At 50.7% G+C, this 22,290-nt stretch overlaps 1 protein-coding gene and 1 pseudogene across 5 annotated transcripts in view; both read right to left on the bottom strand.

Annotated features, from left to right (window-relative positions):
* The window catches only part of LOC149522243 (uncharacterized), a 49,662-nt pseudogene extending 37,087 nt beyond the window's left edge, over nucleotides 1–12,575 (bottom strand). The window contains exons 1-3 of the transcript XR_016347417.1: nucleotides 12,167–12,575; nucleotides 10,144–10,218; nucleotides 9,436–9,531 (exon numbers count right to left, since the gene is read on the bottom strand). The product of XR_016347417.1 is annotated as an uncharacterized LOC149522243 (transcript). The remainder of the gene's footprint in view (nucleotides 1–9,435; nucleotides 9,532–10,143; nucleotides 10,219–12,166) is intronic.
* The window catches only part of LOC102449520 (uncharacterized), a 31,434-nt gene continuing 15,025 nt past the window's right edge, over nucleotides 5,882–22,290 (bottom strand). For 2 of the 4 annotated variants that reach the window (XM_075913580.2, XM_075913579.2), the window contains exons 3-7: nucleotides 22,021–22,134; nucleotides 13,744–21,717; nucleotides 10,144–10,218; nucleotides 9,379–9,531; nucleotides 5,883–7,892 (exon numbers count right to left, since the gene is read on the bottom strand). In XM_075913580.2, the coding sequence (XP_075769695.2) occupies nucleotides 19,988–21,717; nucleotides 22,021–22,134 (1,844 nt within the window). In that variant the 3' untranslated portion in view covers nucleotides 5,883–7,892; nucleotides 9,379–9,531; nucleotides 10,144–10,218; nucleotides 13,744–19,987. Of the gene's footprint in view, nucleotides 7,893–9,378; nucleotides 9,532–10,143; nucleotides 10,219–13,743; nucleotides 21,718–22,020; nucleotides 22,135–22,290 lie in introns of all 4 variants that reach the window. The other 2 variants (XM_089771006.1, XM_089771007.1) reach the window with 2 other exon arrangements.

Raw genomic sequence — 22,290 nt, 5'->3', positions numbered from 1 at the left:
AACTGGAATGTCGGAGAGAATGAGGAAAAGCCCCAAGACAGCAAACGCAGAGAAGCGCCAACCGTAGCGAAACACCTTGTTGGGTCTGACTTACTGGCTCAGTCCTGCCAATCAGGGGAGAGACTGGTGGGGGGGCGGAACATTCTCACCAAAGAGCCCAAATCATGGCCCACATCACGGGGGCGATCCCCGTCAGAGCACTATTTCTGCCCCCACCTTTTTGGTTGGACCTCCCAGGAGACCAGCTCCCAATGTGGGGAGGGGAGCAGGAGAAGAGGGCAAAAGAGGCAAGAAAAGAAGAGAAATGCGGGCGGGACAGAGGGAAAGAGAAACCAAACAGGAGAAACCCCCACGGCCCCAGTGGTTCTAAGGGACAAAGCCCCAGGTGGGGAATAAAATTCCGACCCTTTCACCCAGTGTTCCGTGCCTAGAATCCAGCCGGGACCAGGTGGATCAGACTGAGCAGTTCCCACCCCCTCGGAGGCTCTTACCTTCTCCGCAGGGATGTCTGGGCTGTAGGCAAATCAGGCGAAGGAGGAGGAAGCTCGACAGAGGTTCCTCCAGGCGCTCACGTGCAGGAACCAGGAAGCTCTGAGTCTTCAGAGAGACATCGCGAGACAGAGACTTGCCTTAGCAAGTGCCACAGGGGTCTGAGAGGTCATCCCAGCCTTGCCCCTCTTGTGCCTGGCTGATGTCAGCATCTCTCAGTGAGGTCACCACCTCCCCACCATCTTTGCCTAATATGGGGAGGGCCTGCCAAAGGCCTGTGTGATGTCACTGCACCCCTCTCATGCAGGGTGAGTGTCCTGCCTCTGGCCACCCCTCGGGATGTTTGAGCCATTCCCTGTGCTCCCCCCTCTCAATGCCTGTTCCTCCTAGGAAGTCAGCCGGCTGCACTGTCATACCTCAGAAACTGCTCCCCACACAGCACTCAGCTCTGCCTCCCTCACTAGACTTCCTGGCCAGAGAGCGTTAGAGCCTCTAATCTGACTCTGCATCCCACAGGCCCCGTCCGGCCCAGTCGCTGGTTGTGCCCAGACGCGTTCCAACAAGGCCTCTCGTCGGCATAGACCCATCGCCACGTGGAGACTCCCCCGCTGCCCTGGGGCCATTGGCTCTGTGGTGAATCGTCCTCACAGTGGCACATTGGCCCTTATTTCTCATGGAAAATTAGACTCCTTTCACCTTCCAGGCCCTGGCTCTGCTGAGCCCTTTCTCTGACAGAAGAGCACCAAGGGGAAAATTGAGTGAGTCCTGCACCAAGCTCCTCTCCCACCCCCCGAATCTCGCACCCCCATGGGCCCTGCCGGTTAACTCCTCCCCCTCCCTCCCAGAGCCCCCCGCCCCCAGCACAATCAGCTTCTTCCTGGCGTGCAGGAGGCTCTGGGGCGAGGGCTGATGGGGAATATTCAGAGGAGGGAGCGGGAGGAGGCGGCAGAAAGAGGCAGGGCAGGGGTGGGGGCTCAGGGAAAGGACCAGATGGGGATGTGGCCTAGGGCACAGCTGGCACTTGCCACCAACCCCCAGGGACAGAGGTAACTGTTGCTAATTATAGAAAGGAGATCCTGGGAAGGAAACGCAATCGCCTCTTTTTTAATTGTGTTTGGTTTTAGCCAACCTGCTTTAGTTAAATTGTCTGAACAAGTGCGATTTTCCAACCCTCCCTTCAGTGCAGTGATTGACAGGAGACTCGTTTCTATTTTGCTCGTCTCAGCGCTTGGTACATAAGAACGGCCACACCAGGTCAGACCAAAGGTCCATCTAGCCCAGTATCCAGCCTGCCCACAATGGCCGATCCCAGGTGCCCCAGAGGGGATGAACAGGACAGGGAATCATTGCGTTGCCATTCCCAGCTTCTGACAAACAGAGGCTGGGGACACCATTCCTACCCATCCTGGCTAACAGCCACGCATGGGCCTGTCCTCCATGTATGTATCTGGTTCTTTTCAGAACCCTGTTGAAACCCTGGTCTTCACAACGTCCTCTAGCAAGGAGTTCCACAAGCTGACCATGCACTGCATGAAGAAATACCTCCTAGTGTTTATCTGAAACCTGCTGCGTAGTTATTGAATTGGGTGGCACCTAGTTCTTTTGGTAGGAGGAGTAAATAGCACTTTATTTACTTTCTGTACCCCATGCAAGAGTGTTCAGGCCTCCATCCTAGTAGTGAGTTTTTAATCTCTATATTTCACCAAGTGCTAGGTTGACCAGGTAGCTAACTGGCTATCAGTGATTTGAGCAGGAGAAGAGTTGGCCTGGATTCCAGTAGGAAATTTCTCCAAGAAAGAGGAGAGAAGATGGTTTCAACTCATCAGACTGAACAGCGCATCCTCAAGTAAACACAATGTTCACAAAGCTTTGGTTTCCAGCTAGTAGGAGTGATAGAATAAACTGCTGCCTTAAGTCACGTCTCTGGAGCACATATGGAGGTTGGATGGATCATTCGGTCCTTTGTTTGGCGCTTCAGTTTGTAGCAAAGATCCTCCAGAAGCAAGGAGTACAACTGAGGACAAAATGGAGGAGTTTCCAGGGCCTTTTCTATTTTCTGCCTGCTGAGGGAAGGCACCAGGGAGGCTCTCGGGACACCAGGCAATTGTACATGGCTGTGAGGGGAAAGAGTCGAGGCTCCCAACTCTGCCGGTCACCAGGAGAATTGAAAAGATGGTGTCTCAGTGTTTGAAATGTGTTACACCTTCAATTAAATTTTACAATACAGCTTTGACAGGAGGCGAGGGCAGAAGCTGATTGGCTGAGGCTGAGTGAACAATCACTATATAAAGGCCGTAGTGGTGGGATCGGGACCTGGGGGAGGAGCAGAAGCTGCAAGAGGCCCACACAGAAGAAGCCACGTGGGGAGCAGCTGCAGCCTCCCCCCCAAAAAATTCCAAGGTTGCCTCGTCAACGGCTGCTTCAGCTACCCAGCCAGCCCGGGGCGGCTGCAGTGTTGCTATGGAAGGGGCTGGGCCTACCATGCGGCAACTAAATAAATAATTATATCTGTTTGCAAAGAATTCCTGCTTGTTGGGCTCGTCTTGTTCGGAGTCTCCCCTGTCTGCCGCAAGGGAATGGAGGGTTGGAGTCTGGCGGGAGCTGCACGGTGCCCCACTCACTTTGGTACCGTGTTGCCGCTCACGCACGTCTCCAGCAAGTACCAGAACCCCCGACGAACTGACAGAGCCGCTGGGTCTTGCTTAGTGGAGATTGGCCAGAAAGGGCTCAGGCCCCGCAATGGGATTCACTCCAGAGGGCAGCGCCACCTGCTGGTTGCCTCAGGAATTGGTTTGCTCAGCTAAGACACTCTCTGCTGATGGTGCCACAGAGTCTTCTGTATGACTGGGCTGTGCTACCATCTGGGTGCCCCCCATTCGTGGGGAAGGGCAGGTATCTCACGGTATTGCACGACCCAGGAGCCCCACCATTCTGTGTCCCAACACCATGCTGCCTCTTCCCAACTCCCTCCAACATGATTAAGGGCAAAGAAGCAGACGCTAGACCCACAGCTGCCCTTCGATAGCTCAGCTGGCAGAGCAGAGGGCTGTCGTAGGACCTCAGTACGTTATCCTTAGGTGGCTGGTTCAGCGTGAAGAAAAGTGTCTTTTCTCTCCTCTGGCTGAGGCAGAGCAAGAGAAGAAAGGCAGGGCAAGCCGGGCTCTAGGGGAAGGAGCCGGGCAGGCAAGGTGCTTCCAGAGATCAGCTGAAGGAGAGGAAATCTGTGTGCCCCTGGGGAATGGCCTCTAGGCAAAAGAGAGTCTATCTAGATGGCTGGGTCGGAAGGCCTCATTCAAGTCAATGGACTATTGGGAAAAGCCCCTGTCTTGGCTGCAGTGACCAGATCACCTGGGACTGGACCCCACCTGGGAATACCAGTTTTTGCCCATTGACAGGCCTGGGAGCTAAGATCGGAGACAAAAGTTTCTCGCCTTCTGCACAAGCTCTTTGAGGCAGGGGTGTGACACCATCATGGTTCCTCATTGACTCCCCGCCCAGAAGAGCCTCTTGGAATCAGCTGAGGAACAAGGCCTGGGCTGGGGGAAGAGCCGGCGCCAGGCTAGACGGGTTTCTAGCGTGTGACAGGAAGACCTGAGGGTTTCCACTGCAAGTGAGGGCAGCTCGTCCCTCCAGAGCCTGGGGCCAGGAACATCAGCTCAGGCAGAGACCTGCTGACTTGTTCTGCTTTCTGGTGCATGTTCAAAAGGGACGGAGACTCCCCAATGTCCTTGGGAACAAGGTGAGACCGTTCGGGGCTCCTCCAGGCCCGTAACAGTTTCTCCCTCTGTCTGCCTTGTATAGGGGTTGTCCCGTGGCGGTGCAGCTTTTAGCTGGAGCTCTGACCCCACCAGCCACCCAGCATCCATGAGCCTCACCCTGGGTGTGCCCAGCCTGGTCACTCCTGCAGGCTGCCCTTAGCACCTGCCCAGCCCTGGATTTACCCCAGATCGTCCACATGCTGAAGGGGGAGGATTGACTCTAGGAAGGGGTCTTCCCTAGATGTCTGTGGGGAAAGGGTGGTCCAGCTCTGTCAGTGGCCTGCCCCAGGGTCTGGCCGAGAGGGGCTGCAGACATGGCTGCGAGGTGGAGAAACGGGACTTGTCTTCCAAGTGCCTGAGAGGAACGTGCATTTCGGAGAGAGGATTTACATTCCACAAGCCCCTTGACCTATAACCCCAGTGGGGTAACGGACAACATATTGGTTTCTGGAGTTAGAGATTGTGGGTTCAAATCCCATTCAGGGTGAAAACCTGCATTTCCCCTGCCTAGTACACAGTAAGGTGAGAAGTGAAGTGTGGTGGGAGCTGCAAAGTACTCCAGTCACTTGGTAGTCAGGCTGTGTCTAGTACCTACCAGCTTTCCTATTGGGCTGAGAAAGCTGCTGAGTCTTTTTCAGTGAAGATGGGCTAGACAGGGCTCAGGCCCTGCAATGGGGTTCACTCTCATTGTTTGCTCATGATTTGGGTTGCTCAGCTTCTTTTCCCTCCCCTGGCTGAGGCAGGGCATGCTGGGCCCTAGGGGGAGCAGCAGGGCAGACAAGGTGCTTCCAGGGAGCTGCTGAAAGGCAGGAATTCTCAGCAGGGCAGGGCCATGGCTGATGCTATAAAACGCCCAGCTCTAGAGGCTCAGGGGACAAAGAGCCCAGCCAAGCCCTGAAGCAAGGACCTTCAGTCTAACATGGGCCCAACTGAGCTACTTCAGCAGCAGCTGCATTTGTCACCTCCCCAGTCATCTGAGGTGAGACATGATCCTGGGAGGAGAGTGAAGATGGTGCTAGGGCTACAGAGAAGTGGCCCAAGGACCTGAAGCAGTAACTGTAGCTCCCCCTGTATTGGGGCCCCAGAATCCAGTGGGGCAGGGAGCACCCAGACTGAATGATGAAACTCTAGATGGAGGTGGGTTCTATGGAAGGAAATGCACCAGCTGAAGGAGACACAGGAGTGAGCAAGTCTCTATCCAGGGAAACCAGCAGGTTATAGGGCCTGCTTTGGGGGAAATCCAAGACCATCCAGACACGAGCAACACAGGAGAACAGGGCACCACTACACCTTAAGTGTCACTTTGCAGCACTCAAAGAGCCCAGGCTGCAAGGGTTACACATTATGCCAAGTGGGACTTGAACCAATAATTTCTGGCTTCAGAAACTAAGGACTTGTCCATGTGGCCACTGGGACCACATTTGACAACACCCCCTCCTCCTCCGCACCTGAGAACGTAAATTCTCTTTCCCAAATGCCTCCACCCTGGTTCTGCCAGCAGGTAAAGGCCCCGCAATGCTTCCAGAGCCGTGGGTAGGGTCGGGGCTTCCAAGCATTTCCCTAGCCCAGTGTTTCTCAGCCAGTGGTATGAGCACCCCCTGGGAGAAAGGGGGTACGTCAACACAACGGAAATTTGGAGAAAATTGAAATTTTGTTTTAAGTTTTACAGCATTTTATTATTTTTGTACTTTCTACATCCAAAAATTTCATCGCCCGCTCGGCTACAATTACCTTGTTTAAACAAATGTGTTGCAATGGTAGAAAAAGTGACAAGGAGTCCTGTGGCACCTTATAGACTAATAGATTTATTGGACCATAAGCTTTCGTGGGCGAAGACCCACTTTGTCAGGTAGAGAAACACTGCCCCAGCCCTTCCAGGGCTTCCCATTGTGGGGGAGTCCCTGTGGCTGCTGAAGTGCTGTTCACAGGAGACGTGGCTCCACAGCTGTTCCCGAGTCCCTGCAGAGGAGGGTCTCCAGTAGCACAGACCGGTGAAATATCCACCCGGGGCAGGTGGGAGGAAGTGCCCTGCAGCTCCCCACTACCATTGAGGGGGACCTCGGTGCTCCTGGGCCATTGCAGGCACCTGAGCACCCCACCAGACTTGGGGGTGCCCCAGAGCTCCACAGCTGGCACTGGCAGGGACTTCTCCCGCAGCCCGCAATCTCAGAGGAGAAACAACTCCCCAGAGCCAGCCGATAAGGGGGACTCCCTGACCCCAGCCCAGCCTGTCCCCAATTCCCTGCTGCTCCAATCCACCACACAGAACAGCTCGCCTGGGCCTGTCCAAGGTCCCCCAACCTTGCTCCCCCACCCCCTGCTGGCTGGACCCAGCTCCCCAGCAGGCTGTGGGGCAGCACCCTCTACTGGGCACTCGGGGAACTGCAGCGCTCCCAGCCGGCCAGGCTGCAGGGGCAGCTCGGGAGAAATGCAGCCAAGGCACCTCAGGGAGGGGGGCTGGGAGACCTGTGGCAGAGAGTGGGGCATCAGGGCAGGAGGTGGGGCCAAGGAGGTGCCTCCTGGGTGTGCGCAGCATGGTCAGTGGCAGGCGGGCAGTACCAAGCTCAACCTGCGCCCCTTCCTGCCAGTGCCCCCTCAGCTGCCAATGAGCTAGCCCCCCAAAGTGACCCAGGGGAGACTGAAGCTCCCACCCCCTAGCACGCTGAAACCCACCTGCACCCTCGGGAGCCTGACACCCCCATCCCTCCCCAGGGGCCGTGAATCCCCCAGAGAGCGCCCAGTACCTGGGGGCAAATGGTCCTACAGGTGGTAGGTACGTGCAGGGAGCTGGCTTGAAAGCTGGCTCTCTGCGTGCACCAGTTCCCACCTGCCCCACATGTGCCTCTTAATGCACATTAACCGATGAGTCAGGGCTTATGGGGCCAGGAACATCAGTATGCACGCACACTCTGCCCATTGCAACAGACTGGACTGGAAACGTCTCCTGTCAAGCCCCATGTGCTGCCTGTGAATCCCCGCGCAGGGCTCAGGGCTGCAGAGCAGAGATTTCCCTTCCCAGCCCCAAGGCTGCCGACATGGGGCAGAGGCTCTAAGGAAGTGAGAAGTTAACTGGGACGTCCAACCCTGAGCGGGGGCTGCTCACTGGTTCTGGGTAACCACTGGAGCCTGGAGGAGCCCCCTGCTACCAAGGGCAGGGGACTGCTCATCCCCACAGGGCCTGACACAGGCAAGAGACTCCTGTGACCCCTACAAGAAGTCCCCACATGGCCCTCTGCCAACTGCTGCGGGTTTCACCTCCCTCGCCCATCTCAGAAAGGACACAGGCACCAGTCAGAGGCGGCGCAGCCCGAAGTTGGTCCCACACTGGTGTTTGTGGGAAGGCCGATGGGCGACGAGAAGAACCCACCCAGATGGGCAGAGGCCGGTGGGAAGGGCCCGGAGATGGGTGGGTCTGATGGTGACTCGTGAGCTGTGTCCTGGGGTGACGGGCCAGACAAACGTTGGAGACCAGACCGCAGGGCTGGGGAGGGGCTCGGCTTCCTCTGGCCTGGGGGCGGAACGGCTCTTGGCCCCGTGCGCGGCTGGTTCCCCGTCACGTGCAGCTCTGCCTCTTCCGCATCCTCCTGGTGTCCCAGCTGCTTGGTCTTCTGGCCAGGCCGGGCTCGTGGTGGGCTCAGCCGGTGTCTGTCAGAGGAGAAAGGGCAGGAGCACAGATGAGAAGAGCACAATTGTCAAGGGGGAGACTGTGGAGCAGGGCAGGTTCCCTCTCCCTCTTCCTCACTTGGCTAATGCTCCTTTGCCAACGGGAGTCTGCTGACAGAGGGAACCCCATGGAGAAGCTGTGGCTGGGGACTCTCTGGAGGGGCTGAGCCATCACGCATGGAGCCCAACAGTGGGGGAGTCGTTACTCAGCAGTGACATTGTTCTTGGCGGGGCCACGGTAGGAACAACTTCCCTCTGCTCCAGCTGCTCCAGTGGCCCCAAGTGACACTGGGACGCAGTGTCACTCCTGCTGCCCCTCACTGCCCCTCGATCGCCCCATAGAACCCGCCTCCCTGTGAGCAACTCCCTGAGTGTCTGTGACAACCAGCCCTGCCCATGTGCCCCCTCCCATGACTCTGGGGCCTGACCCAATATCGGCATCTGCTTCCCTGTCCGTTTCCCTGGCCCTTGTATCCATGAGGCTCTTCACTCTGCCCAGCTCTCAGGGTCTGCTCCAGTTCCCAGGAGGTGCCCAGATCCCTCACTTGACTCCAACGGCCCCTTGCCAAGGGCCTGGAGGGCAGGTGAGTGGATCCCAGAGGCTGCCCAATCGGTCCCAGCTGCTCCAGTTGCCCATATAAGTCCCTGGGAGTCACAGTCCCTCCCGTGTGCCGTGGGGTGCACGCGGCCCCATGCAGGGAGATGCCCCAGGCTTGATTACGGTCCTATTGACCCAGCCACAGCAGGGCCTGGTTTCCTCAGAGGGGAGGGTGAATCTGTCGCCCGGCTCCGAGGGGCCGACTCCTCCCTGAACTGAAGCCTGAGGAAGCCCCACGCTGGGCTGAGTTGTCCTGAGTCAGGTTCCAGCCAATGCAGGAGGCAGGAGCGGGGCTGGTGAGTCTCAGAAGAGGCATCGGCACCTCCGAGGAGAACCAGCAACTCAGTCTGCTCAGTGTCGCTTCATGGCTTGGCCCTCTCCTCTGCCTGAGAGTGGTACCAGGCCGCCCAGGCCTCAGCCTGCACCAGCCCTGCTCCTGCTCCTGCCTCGTCCCTAGTCCTAGCGCAGCCCGGCTCGCAGTCCAGCTAAGCTTCCAGCCCTGCTCCTAGACGGTTCCAGGCCCACACTTGACTCCTGGCTCTGGCTCCTGCTCTTAGCTCCTCTAGGCTCGACAGCCACCACTCCAACTACTAGGCCCCACTGCCACTGCTCCAACAACTAAGCCTCCCCATCCCAGACACATGTAGGAATAATTCACATTTCTGCTTCCATGTGTCTGACCCTGCATTGATCAGCACTGGATTCGCTCTCCCATTGTGCTGCCCAGGACCCTGGCTTTGAGAGAGCCTCGGAACTTCTTCCCAGGTGTGTCTGGGCTGCACTCCGCTACGGAAGCTGATGTCCCTTGTGAATACCCAGCCCACGGCCCAGCCCCTGCTCCAAAGAGCTGCTCCCATCTGTTGTACGTACCGTGGCAGGACAAAGAGTTGTTTTGTCTTGGTGCCGCTCCCTAATAGAAAAACGCACCAGACACGAGGTTCGCAAGCTTCTGCAGCCATTTCTGATGTTCATTCAGGACAATCCATGTGGTCCTGTCTGATTTTAAAGGCACTTCCTGGAAAGCTGAAAGAAAGAGGAAATGGGTTGGAAACCTCACAGAGCTGCTGTAACTGGTTCCTGGGAAACCTTTGCTTCTGAATGGCCTTTGCCACGGGAACACAACAATAATCATAACTGACATTTAGGCACGGATCCACAAAGGCTCCTAACTTCTACCAAATCCTTTGTGCATTTGTGCCACCTTCAGTGCTCCAGAGGTGGCAGGGGAAGGTGTTTCCTGGGGGCCTGCACGGGATGGCCTAGGAGCTGAGAACCAAACTCTAGGCGAAGGTCCCTGGCCTACAACTTCTCTAGTGGAGAGGAGCAGGTGATGGAACCTTTTCTGACAGAGGGTAAGAATCCTTCTCCTCCTACTAATGACTAGTCATAGCGACAGCCCTTTTCAGTTCTGGCTGGCCTCCCTTGAGAGCCTTTGTGTTCTTATCCCCATTTTACAGGTGGGAAAGGTGAGGCTCAGAGTTGCTCCTGGGGGCTCAAATCTCCTGACTCCCATTCTTACACTGACCAGCAAGACCATTCTTCTCTCTCAAGCACTGTCCTCAGACAGAGAGGGACACTGGGACATCTGTGCTCAGGCCTCATACTGCCCACAGATGCCCAAATGTGTTTCCTTACCTTCACACAGGCGGGAGACGCCATCTGCAGTCACTGTCTCCGACAACAGGTCAAGGTAATGGTGGATGGTCTCTCCTAAACAGAAAATGAATACCATGGAACTCAGGATGTTTCAATATCATCCCTGTAAATTGCTAAAGACTCAGCCATTCCCACAGGACAGCCCTTGGGAAATCCAATACCCAGCCCTTCGATGTGGCGCAAAGCACATTGGAGAAAGCATCCAATCCCAGAGGTCACTGAAAGGCCGATAGCAAAGGAGACTGAACTGGCATCCTGCTGGTTACTCATAGGTGCGGCCAAAAACTTGTGGGTAGGGGAAATTGGAAGGATCCAGATGGCTACTTGGCTCCCTTCAGCTTGCAGTAAATGTGAATTCTGACACACACAGATCCCCAGTGTGGGAATCTGGTGCTGTCGCAGGCTGGGTGGGTTGATTTAAATCAATTTTCCCACTGATACTTCTCATATTTCTTCAAACAACACTGCAAATCTGAACAGTGAAACATAGTAATTTAGAGCTCGGTGCAGCATTTTACACCGTCTAAGAGAGCACCTTGTGTGTCATTCTTTTAGATGACTTGACTTTTATTCATTTAGTAAATAGCACATGATACTTATTACTTGTGTCAAGCAGCAGACCTATCAGCAGTGTATTAGGGATGGGAAGAACTAAATCACATACACAAACACAATTACACTGATATTTTCTTCAAGTAACTTTTCCATGTTACATCCATTTTTCACCTTTGCAGTTGCAGGAGGCTCCTGAGTTGCTGGCTGATGCTTGTCCTGAAACCCCTTTTTGTTCATGTTCAGATTTTATTAACTCTAACACCACTGGAAAAGCTCACGTGGGTTTGCTCTGCTTACCGATGAACAGGGCTGCAGAATGTCAGATGGACGGCTGGGAGCTTTCCAGATAGTCTAAAGCCTGGAACAGGAGCCTGGGGATGTTCCTCTCATTATTCTGCATCTAGGAACAGAGCAGGGAGAAATGCTCAGTACAGATGACATGATCTGCCCACAGCTGACAGGCCAGTGCAGCTGAAGCACAGAGGGAGGGCAGGGCAAGAGCCAGTAGGAGCCCAGACACCAGAGCAGCCTCTCGGAAGTGATTCCCAAGCTGGCCACAAGCTTTACTTTCCTTTGCAAAGACAAAAGTCTGGAGTCGGGCCCTTGGGGAGGAACATTTCCAAGCTGGGTACAGAATGTGAGTCCTGCCAAGAGGAGCCAGCAGAGCACCTGGCACAGAGCCCTGACAGACCCGAAGCTGATGAACCCAGGGCTCAGGTAGGAAAACAATGTTCTATGTTTCCTTTATTTATGGCAGGGGTGAGGAAACTATTTTGAGTCTGGGGCCATTGATCCACAGAAAAATCAATCAGGGACCAGACAAATGTGAGAGGAGAAAAAAAACTAAACAAAAAAAAATGTAAAACCCCAACGCTCGCTGACACACATCCCTCCTTTGGTGCTCCAGCTCCATGGGAAGCAGGGAGAAAAGAGAGGACCAGGGTTCAAAGCGTCCAATGGGCCAGATTAACTCTTTTGGGGTCCCAGGATAGTAAATTTTCTGAGCACCTCCTTAAATGTTGGGGTAAGGCCAAAATGAGGGGTTCAGTGTGCAGGAGGTGACTGCCAGGACATGTGATAAGGATAGTGGCGCAGGTGGGAGTGAGGGTGTGGGTGGGAAGTAGGGTGCTGGAGTGGCCTGGGAGTCTGGTTGCTGAAGGGGGTTAGGTGTGACCAGGAGGAAGGGTGCAGGAGCCAGCTGAAGTAGGGTATTTGGAAAGGAGGGAGGGTGCAGGAGTGGGCTGGAGATACCAGACCCACAGAGAGCCGTGCCCTGCCATTGTCTGTTCTGCCCCCCTCTACCAGAGCATTTGGCACTCGATGGTTTCCAGTGTCTGAGGAGCCCGTCGCTGTCCCATGAGAAGGCCCTAACGCTCAAGGCTTGTACAGTGACTGGGGTCAGTGTCCCTCACATGCTCCCCTCTCACCGGATGGGCAGTATCCTCACCTGTGAGATTGAGTTGGTCTTTGTCTGGGCTCTCCGGTGGCTTCTCCTCCTCTGGCTCCTCCTGCTTCTCCGCTGAGTTCTTCTTCCTCTTCTTTAGGGAGAAGCGTGTCCACCGCCTGGGAGAGGAAGCTCTTCTCTCCTCCTCAGCCTCTGCCAGGGAGCTGCCACACTGGCTACAGGCACAGAGTCTTCTTATGCCTGACAGGATCTTCCAGGAGCCTCTGGTTCTCTTGGGCTCCTCTGGCAAGGCCTGCTCCTGCTGGCTGAGGCCGGCACATGCCTCGGCTGCTGCAGGTTGGACCACCACCCGGAGCACTTGGCTGTGTCTGTGCTTCCTTGAGGTGAGTCTTTCAAAGAAGGAACACAGCCTGGAATAAAAAGGAGCCAATGGGTTTTTCTGTCCTTCTGGAAAGGCAAGACATTAATCTGCCCAGGATTCAGACACAAGAGCGCTCTACTGAAACCATCCGCTTCTCTAAGAGCCAAAGCTGGTCCATAGAGCCCAGTCAAAGGTGAAGACACATGGGGCTGTGGGTCACACGAATTCTTGTGGGGAATTTCTAGGGCCTGTGTTGTGCAGGAGCTCAGACTCCATGAACAGGGCTGTCCCTTCTGGCCTTACAGCCTGAGACTCTGGGAGCTGATGACCCTCAAGTCGGCTTGAGGTGCTAGTGTGAAAGTTGCTGTCCCTACAACAGGAGAGGCTTTGTCTGAGGTTTCCTTGGGGAGAGGCAGCAGGATCCCTGTTTCCCCTTTGTCACAGCAGCCCAGGAGGGACAGACACACTCTGCCCCAGCCCCAGCCGCACCTCAGTCCCATGATGTGCTAAGGTAACTGCCTAGTGTATTAGCCGGTCTTCAGATCAATACCATTGCGGCCTGCTTCTTTCCCTCCTCTCCCCCAAGCTGAGCACCTAAATGTCCCACTGCAAACAAAGGAGCTGCTCAGAAAAATCAGACTTTTTCTCCACTGAAAGCGTCTTCTCCTTTGGCTAACGCATTGTTACTCCCTAGTCCCTTGGAGCAGTTTGCCTTCGATGGCGCCATGGCTTGAAGTGAATGAGATGCTAGTGGATGGTCAGTCAATCCAGCAGGAAAGGAGCAATGCTAAAGTTACGGGATTCTGTTTAAAGAGACGCAGTTAGTCTGTGTCTGTTGAGAGTCTGATGGGCGATAGCAGGAGTGGGAACCTTTTCTGGGCTGGGGGCCACTGACCCACAGAAATATCACTCAGGGGCCACACGAGAAGCAAAAAACAAACCAACCAACCAACCCCTCACTGACATGGTGGCCAAGAAGGAGACAGACACTCCATACCTTCCCTCCCCAAACCAGAGCCTAGTAGATGTTGTGTGCTCCAGCCCCATGGTGGGGCAGCAGGGTGACTGGGGTGCCAGCACAGGCTCCCCAATACAGAAGGGGCCTGAGCCTTGAGGGCCATATCTGGACAAGCCAGGGGCTGCATCCACCTCCCAGAGCTGAGGTTCCCCACCCCTGGCATATAGAATAGCAGGAGGCATGAGGCCAGCTCCTTCAGTGAAAAGTGGCCCTCCCCTCAGGTCTATGGTTTACACTTACTCAGAATCTGGCCCAGGTTGCTGAAGACATACCCCAAATCCACGTCCCGTTTCTTTTTATAGTCACTTCAAATAGGTGGAAGGAAACACTGTTGCCCCATCGGCACACGACGTGAGCATCAGTTCTTATGAACAAATGCCAACTCGTAAGTCGGTGTATTCCGAGGCAATAGATCCATGGGTATTTGGATGGAAGCAGAAACTGAAAATAAAACTTTACGTAGGTAAATTGATCCCACTCATCTCAGGAAAAGTAGAGCATCAGAAAGTGGGTTTGAACTGTGGCAAGGATTTCTGTCACTAGGTTAGGGGCATACCAGAAATTACTGCTGAGTTAGTCTGCCTCATCATAGAACATTAAAGGAGAAATGTGGTGCCTCATGTTTGCACAAGTGATACTCACTGGGTCAAATTCTGAACACAAATTCTAGCGCATGCAGTCTGAACAACAATAGAGTCTCTCATATTTGGGTTCTCCGATGTGATAGAACAGTGTTCCTCAATCTTTTTTTTTTATAAATTACCCCTTTAAAAAAATGATAAGTACCCCCAGTACTTACGGTTTTCAGACATGCACATTTTTTTTCTACTATTGCAATACATTTGTTTAAACAATTTAATCATAGCCAGGTGGGCAATGAAATTTTTGGGTGTTAAAAAGTACAAAAATAATAAAACACTGTAAAACTTAAAATAAAAATTCATTTTTCTCCAAATTTCAGTTGTGTTGACGTACCCTCCCAGACTTCTCTCGAGTATCCATAAGGGTACTCGTACCACTGGTTGAGAAACACTGTGATAGAACATGTGAGCACTGACTAAAGCTTTTCTACCTGAACTACATCTATCTGACAGATGTTCAAGGAGATATCAGCTACATTGAACCTTTGTCCAGAGTCAGAGCAGTTATAGGGGTTGTGTGAACTTCTGATGTGCAATAGGGTGTGAGTGTTCACTGAAGCTTTTTTCAGTCAGAGCAGTTATACACAGTGTTCTAATTTTTTCCCAAAAGTGTGCAGAATGAATTTTGTTAGAGGCACCAATATGCAGGGGATGTGTGATGTATCATCTCCACATTGGTGCACAGAACAAAGTTAATGTGGTAGGAGTAGGGCTCAGGGTCTTGGATTGTGTGAAGGAGGCTCAGGGCTGGGAGAAAGAGTTGGAGATCAAGGGTGTAAAGTCTGGCTCTGGCATGGGAATGGGGAAGAGGGCCTCAGGACTCAGAGGTTAGAGGTGTGGAGGGGGGAGGACTCCAGCTGGGGGTGTGATTTCTGTGGTGGGCTAAACATGGAGGGGCTCAAGCCGCAGGTCATAGAAGGGTTACATTGGGGAGAGAAGACTCCCATTAGCTATCTTTCCTCCAGCTGATTAGGCCTCAACTGGAGTATTGTTTCCTGTCCTGGGCACAACATCTCAAAAAAGATGTGGAGAGGGTCCAGAGAAGAGCAACAAAAAATATTAAAGGTCTAGAAATCATGACACATGAAGGAAAACTGAAAGAACTGGTTTTGTTTAGTTTGGAAAAACAGAAAACTGAGAGGGAAAACATGAGGAGAAGGAGGGAGAAAAATTGTTCTCCTTGACCTCTTATGATAGGACAAGAATCAATAGACTTAAATTACAGTATTGGAGGTTTAGCTTAGACAGTGGGAAAAAATTCCTAACTGTCAGGATAGATAAATACTGGAATAAATTCCCTAGGGAGATTGTGGAATCTCCATCCCTGGAGATATTTAGGAGTAGGTTAGGTAGACATCTACCAAACATGATCTAGATCAGTAGTTCCCAGCCTGGGGTCTACAGACCCCTGGGGGTCCACTAGGGAATTGCGGGGAGGGGGAGAGGAAAAAAATATAAATACAAATGATCATAGAAAATAAGTTTTAAATAAATTGAAAAGTTACAATCAATTGATATTTTTAAATTAAATATCTTCCAATAATATTATTAATTGTCTGAAAATCTATGTTGTGGCACCTTTGTGTGACAAAATAATTGTGACGGTTAGAGGCATACAAATGTTAGCCATACATTCAACATGGATCTGTGGCTGAAATCAGGCTTGCTGAAGAGAAAGGAGAGTGATGAGCAGAATGAAGCATCCAGAAGTAGAACATCTAATCAAACAGATATAAGTAAACAAAAAGTGAGAAAATACTCTTCAGACTTCTTAAAGTTTGGATTTACTTGGTCTGGCAGTGAGGACGAACGGTGACCAACGTGCGTCCTGTGTTATGAGGTGTTAGCAAATGAATGCCTAAAACTAGCCAAACTTTGCCATCACCTAACACAGAAGCATGACAAAAATGAGTCCAAGCCTCTTGATTTTTTTCAAAAGCTTACTGAGTGCAAGGAAAGCAAAAATATTATGATGACAATGGTATTGGGTAGTGACAATACAAGGGCAACAGAGGCCTCCTACTGGGTAGCCCAACTAATAGACAAGACAGGAAAGCCACACACAATTGGCGAGGAGCTAATATTACCGGCAGCCAAGATGACTGTAAATACTATGCTTGGGGAGAGGACATAAAAACAAATAAGTGTGATCCCACTGTTGAATAATACAGTTCAGCGCAGAATTGAGGAACTGGCTGATAATGTGAGGGAACAGTTAATTAACAGAGTACCCCAGAGTCACTTCTATGCACTACAAATGGATGAAACAACTGACATCACAAACCTGGCACAACTTCTTGTCTTTGTCAGATATGAACACAGTGGGGAGGTAGTGTGCCGTTCTATTTATTTTAGATCCAAGGGAAACCAGGACATGCCAAGGCTACTTAACCACTTTCTTATTTATTGCAGGCTTTAAGCAGTTAATACAGTTGTTTAAGTTTTACAAGCCTTAAGATCAATTACTGTACGATTTAAACCTTAAATATTATAAATACTAAAGCAATTAATACAGCGCAAAGCAATGCCAAAGCAATTACTAAAAGATCTACTATATACAATAATAAAGCCTAATTCACTTACACTTCACCCACATGCTACCTACAGTGCCAAGCAGGAAGTCGTGGTTCCGTTTCTTCCCACGCATTGGAATGCCACGCACTGGGCCACCAGCATAAAGGGCCTAATTACTTCTAGTTACATAGAGCAGGACGTGTGCATCGATCCTGCCCATTCCCTCCCATCGATTATTCTTATTAAACCCGATTTATAGCAAAGTGAGACTTGGTCATTCTAATAATATTTCCCAATTGATTACGTATTGTGTAGGATATGTAAAAAGCCCAATGCCCCTACTTGGGGTACATCCTGCTAGGTGCATAGTTGACAGTTTCATGGCTGCATCTGTACTTTTTGCTTATTAGAAACAGAAGTACCAGTACAAGACCGCTTGTCCTGTGTTTTCTTGACATGATCTCATGTACCAAGCTTAATCTGCATTATTATGCAAAACAATTCCTGATTCCCGGGCCTTGCCTGTGTGCTTTGGCGCACCAGACTTGAAACAAGCCAGAAAGCTGCACTTTGGACAAGGCAGATATCACCATTTCTTGCCAAGACAGGGTAGTCCAGGCTCTCATACAGGAGGTAAATGAGGACTTACTTTTTTACAAACCACTATCCACACGCACAAATGCAGAGGCCAGTTTTCATATGCTGAGCTGTTTTATTGTTGGGAATAATATCGACTGGAAAAAATGTGTTGGGGTTAGAACAAATGGGGCTCGTGCCATGGCTGGTCAACACTGTGGCGTTATCAGTCGTATTAAATCAGTCTCTGACTTTTAAGGTCAGAAGGGACCATTATGATCATCTACTCTGACCCCCTGCACAGTGCAGGCCACAGAATCTCACCCACCCCTCCTAGAATAATCCTCTCACCTATATCTTAGATATTGAAGCCTTCAAATACTTTGAAGACCCTAAGATGCAGAGAATCCTCCAGCTGTGATCTGTGCCCCATGCTACAGAGGAAGGCGAAAAACCTCCAGGGCCTCTGCCAATCTACCCTGGAGGAAAATTCCTTCCCGACCCCAAATATGGCGATCAGCTAAACCCTGAGCATGTGGGCAAGACTCATCAGCCAGACACCCAGAAAGTTCTCTATAGTAACTCCTATCATTCCTCCATTGACCTATTTACCTCTGATAATGAATGGTCAATTAGTTACCAAGATCATGTTATCTCATCAAACCATCCCCTTCATAAACCCATCTAGTTTAATCTTGAAAGCAGATAGATCTTTTGCCCCCACTACTTCCCTTGGAAGGCCGTTCCAGAACCTCACTCCTCTAATGGTTAGAAACCTTCGTCTAATCTCTAACCATATGTCACTCCATATACAACAAGCATTCCATGTTGCATTCACAGGGAGCCTTTGCCACTAAGAAAATCCCTGCTAACTTAAAGAGCATACTGTATGAATCTGTAAAAGTTGTTAACTATATCAAGGCCTGTCCTCTCAATTCAAGATTGTTTGCAGTTTTATGAGATGAGAAGGGCAGTGATTACTGTCAACCGCTGCTGCACATGGAGGTCCGCTGACTCTCCAGAGGGAAATTTCTGACATATTTTTGAGCTGCAAAATGAAGGGAGAATTTTTCTGATGGACACAAAGTTTGAGCTCGCCCATTGCTTTCATAATTTTAATTGGTTAGCTAAATTGACTCACTCAGCTGATGGCTTTGCCCATCTTAATGGTCTCAACCTGAGTCTGCAGGGAAAAGCAGTGACACATTTTCACTGCTCAAATTTTCACCGTTCAAGACAAAACTGAAGCAATGATAAAGAAATTAGATCTGTGGTCCAGTCGAACCGATCAGTCGAGCTATGACTCATTTAGCAATCTTTCTGACTTTTTGCTTACATCGGAAATGCAGCTCCTCAGAGATGTCAAACGTACCATCAGGGAGCATCTGCAAAGCCTGAAAATGAAGCTGCGAGAGTATTTTCCAGTTCCAGAGATAAAAAACAACTGGATTAGAAATCCCTTTGAATGCATTAACAGTGACACCCTTGCTAGTTTAATACCAAAAGAGTAAGACAGCCTAATCGAAATGTTTTGTGACAATGCTTTAAAGCTGGTCTTCTCATAAAAGTTCCTTACTGAGTACTAGCTTCATGTAACCCCTGAGAATCCAGAGCCTTCTGAGAGGGCCACACGATTTCTGATACCCTTTGCCACAACATATATGCGCAAAGCAGCTCTCTCAGCTCTCATGGCAATAAAGACCAAATACTGGAGTAGGCTTTGTGTTGAATCAGACCTACGTCATCGATCCAACCTGGCATCCAGTCTTTGAAGTCAATGAAACAACACCAGGGATCTCACTAGGTAAGCCAAGAGTTTATTATTTGTTGCTATGTGTGGCATAGTGGGGGTGCTGTCTGAGACCTGGGGTCCCCCTGCGCTGTGATGTGAGATTCTCACTGATCTCCCAAATGTGTATTACCCCAGACACCGAGGCTCAGCCTCCCAGGGAGAGAGACAAAGGGAGGAAGGCAGAGACCGGGCTGGGGGGCAGGGCTGGAAGAGAGTAGGAGTTTGTCTGCTATCATGGAGGAAACAGCCTAAGCAAGGGGCTGGGATTTAGGGGCCCAGTCTCTCCCATCTCAAGGGGAGGCTGAGGCATCCTAAGCCTGCCCTGTAACCAGATTACATCTGTGCTGTGCTGTATCCTGGAGAAGCAATAAACTCCCTCTATTCTACTGGCTGGTGGAGTCTGTTTATGCCATTACGGGAGTGCAGGAGTCGGGGAAACTCCAACGCACTGTCACACTATGTAAGACCAATCATTGTGGCAATTTGCTGTGATGAGATGTGTGATGGAATTGTTGTGACGTCGGAAATGAGTATGCATCATTTTAAATGTTAATTTACATTTCCTTTTTCATTTAATGAAGTGTACATATTGGCTAGAACTGGTTTTGATGGGGGTCCGCGAACAGCTGGGGGGATGATTGTGGGTCTGCACTAGTGAAGAGATTGGGAATCACTGATCTAGAAGTGCCTGGATCTGCCATGGGGACAGTGGACTAAACATGATGATCTCTTGAGGAGCCTTCTAGTTCTAGTGTTCTATGATTTTATTATGATTCTCCTGTGGGATTGTATGATAACTCTTAAGATTTGAGCACCAACTCAAGCTTTCAACACAGTCAGAGCAAAGGGTTCTGTCTTTGTGTGGATTCTCCAGTGTCTAAGAAGATGTGAGCTCCTACTGAAGTTTTTACCATAGTCAGAACTGTTGAAGAGTTTCTCTCCTGTGTGGATTCTCCTAAGTCTAACAAGGTCTGAGATCTATGGCACTTGGCTTGCTGTTAGGGCAGGGGATGACTTGTTGATCTCTCGAGTCCCTTCCAGTTCTAGTGTTCTTTGATTCTATGATCTCATTGAAACTTTTCCCGCAGTCAGGACAGTTGAAATGTTTCTCTCTTGTGTGAGTTCTCTGATGTCTAACAAGATGTGAGTTTCTACTGAAGCTTTTCCCACAGTCAGAACAGCCAAAGGGTTTCTTGCCTGTGTGGATTCTGCTATGTCTAACAAGATGTGACTTCTCACTGAAGCTTTTCCCACAGTCAGAGCAGCTGAAAGGTTTCTCCCCTGTGTGCATTCTCCTATGTCTAACAAGATGTGAGTGCCAAATGAAGTTTTTCCCACAGTCAGAGCAGCTGAAGGATTTATCTTCTATGTGGATTCTATGGTGCTTAATTAGGTCTGGGCTCTGGCTGAAGTACTTCCCGGAGTCAGAACAGTTGACGGATTTCTTCCCTGTGTGGATTCTGCTATGTCTAACAAGGTCTGAACTCTGAATGAAACTTTTCTCACAGTCAGAGCAGTCAAAGGATTTCTCTCCTGTGTGGATTCTATGATGCTCATTTAGGTCTGGGCTCTGGCTGAAGCACTTCCCAGAGTCAGAGCAGTTGTGTTTCTCCCCTGTGTGGATTCTGCTATGTCTAACAAGGTCTGACCTCTGAATGAAGCTTTTCCCACAGTCAGAACAGCTAAAGGGCTTCTCTCCTGTGTGGATTCTGCTATGTCTAATAAAGTCTGACCTCTCACTGAAGCGCCTCCCACAGTCAGAGCAGTCAAAGGATTTCTCTCTTGGATGGGTTCTATGATGTTTACTTAGACCTGAGCTCTGACTGAAGCATTTCCCAGAGTCAGAGCAGTTGAAGGGTTTCTCCACTGTGCGGATTCTCCTACGTCTAACAATATCTGACCTCCCACTGAAACTTTTCCCACAGCCAGAGCAGTCAAAACTTCTCTCCCCTATGTGGATTATTTGATGTCTAACAAGATGTGAGCTCCTACTGAAGTTCTTTCCACAGTCACAGCAGCTGAAGGGTTTCTCACCTTTGTGGATTCTCCTATGTCTAACAAAGTTTGACCTCGCACGGAAGCATTTCCCACAGTCAGAACAGCTGAAGGGCTTCTCTCCTGTGTGAATTCTGCTATGTTTAACAAGATCTGACCTATCACAGAAGCTCTTCCCACAGTCAGAGCAGCCAAAAGGTTTATCTCCTGTGTGGATTCTCCTATGTCTAACGAAGACTGACTTCTTACTGAAGCTTTTCTTGCAGTCACAACAGTTGAAACGTTCTTCTCTTGTGTGCATTCTCTGATGTCTAATAAGACTTGAGTGCTCACGGAAGCTTTTCCCACAGTCAGAGCAGTCAAAGGAGGTCTCTTCTGTGTGGATTCTCTGATGTTCAATAACAGTTGCACAGTCACTGCCAGCAGAGGGTGCTTCTTGATGGGGGATTTTCTGTTGAATGATTTCTGTGTTTCTTTTAACCCCTCTCCTCCAGTGGCTGGATTTTTCCTGTCCCTTCACCACATGGTTTCCCTGATGTCTTTCTGTGTTATGCTGACTCTCACAGGTCTCTTTGTGTCCAGGATCCTGAGAAACATGTCCTTCAGATCTTCCCAAAAACATTTCATGTGGAGCCACTTGCTCTGGTCCTTCCTGTTGAAGACTCTCATTGTTCTCACTTACCATTCTATCACCTGCTGGGGGGGACACAGAATCCAGGAGTCATTTCTTGTGCTGAGCTGAAAGGAAAACTCTCAAAGGGAAATAGAAAAGAAGAAAAACACACCAATAATGGCTGGAAAGGTTGATTAACCATGAGCTGAGTTCATTTTCCTTCCCCATAACCCTTTCCCAAAAGGGAGAACTCAACCTTTCCCCCACCCTCTGACTGGAGTTAAAGATAGACTGAAGGGTCATTTAGACTTGATGAAAATGCTTAAGTGAGGCATGCTATGAGGACAAAGAAATTGGTTTCTGAGTCAGTTTAATGGATTGCTCACCTACGTGGTTATTGCTGATGATCTCCTTTTCGTCACAGCCCTGGAGATCTGGGATTCGCAGCTCCTCCCTTCGCTCCACCCAGGAGATCACATGAGCTTTGGAAGCTGGAAATTCTGCATAGGGAGCAATTAACCAAGTGCTGATCTTGTTTGTTAAGATCTGGGCCATTACTGCTTCCAGATCTGAAGTTGCCCATTCAGAGAGACCTTCCCCACCTTACAAAGACTGGGCACTGGGGGTGTGTCTAGCACTACATGGCTCCGTCGACG

The sequence above is a fragment of the Pelodiscus sinensis genome, chromosome 19 (assembly GCF_052426305.1).
Source record: "Pelodiscus sinensis isolate ZL-2025 chromosome 19, ASM5242630v1, whole genome shotgun sequence".
NCBI classification, from domain to species: Eukaryota; Metazoa; Chordata; order Testudines; family Trionychidae; genus Pelodiscus; species Pelodiscus sinensis.
Note: the sequence above shows the minus strand (reverse complement) of the source record. Positions and strands in the feature narration are given on the sequence as shown.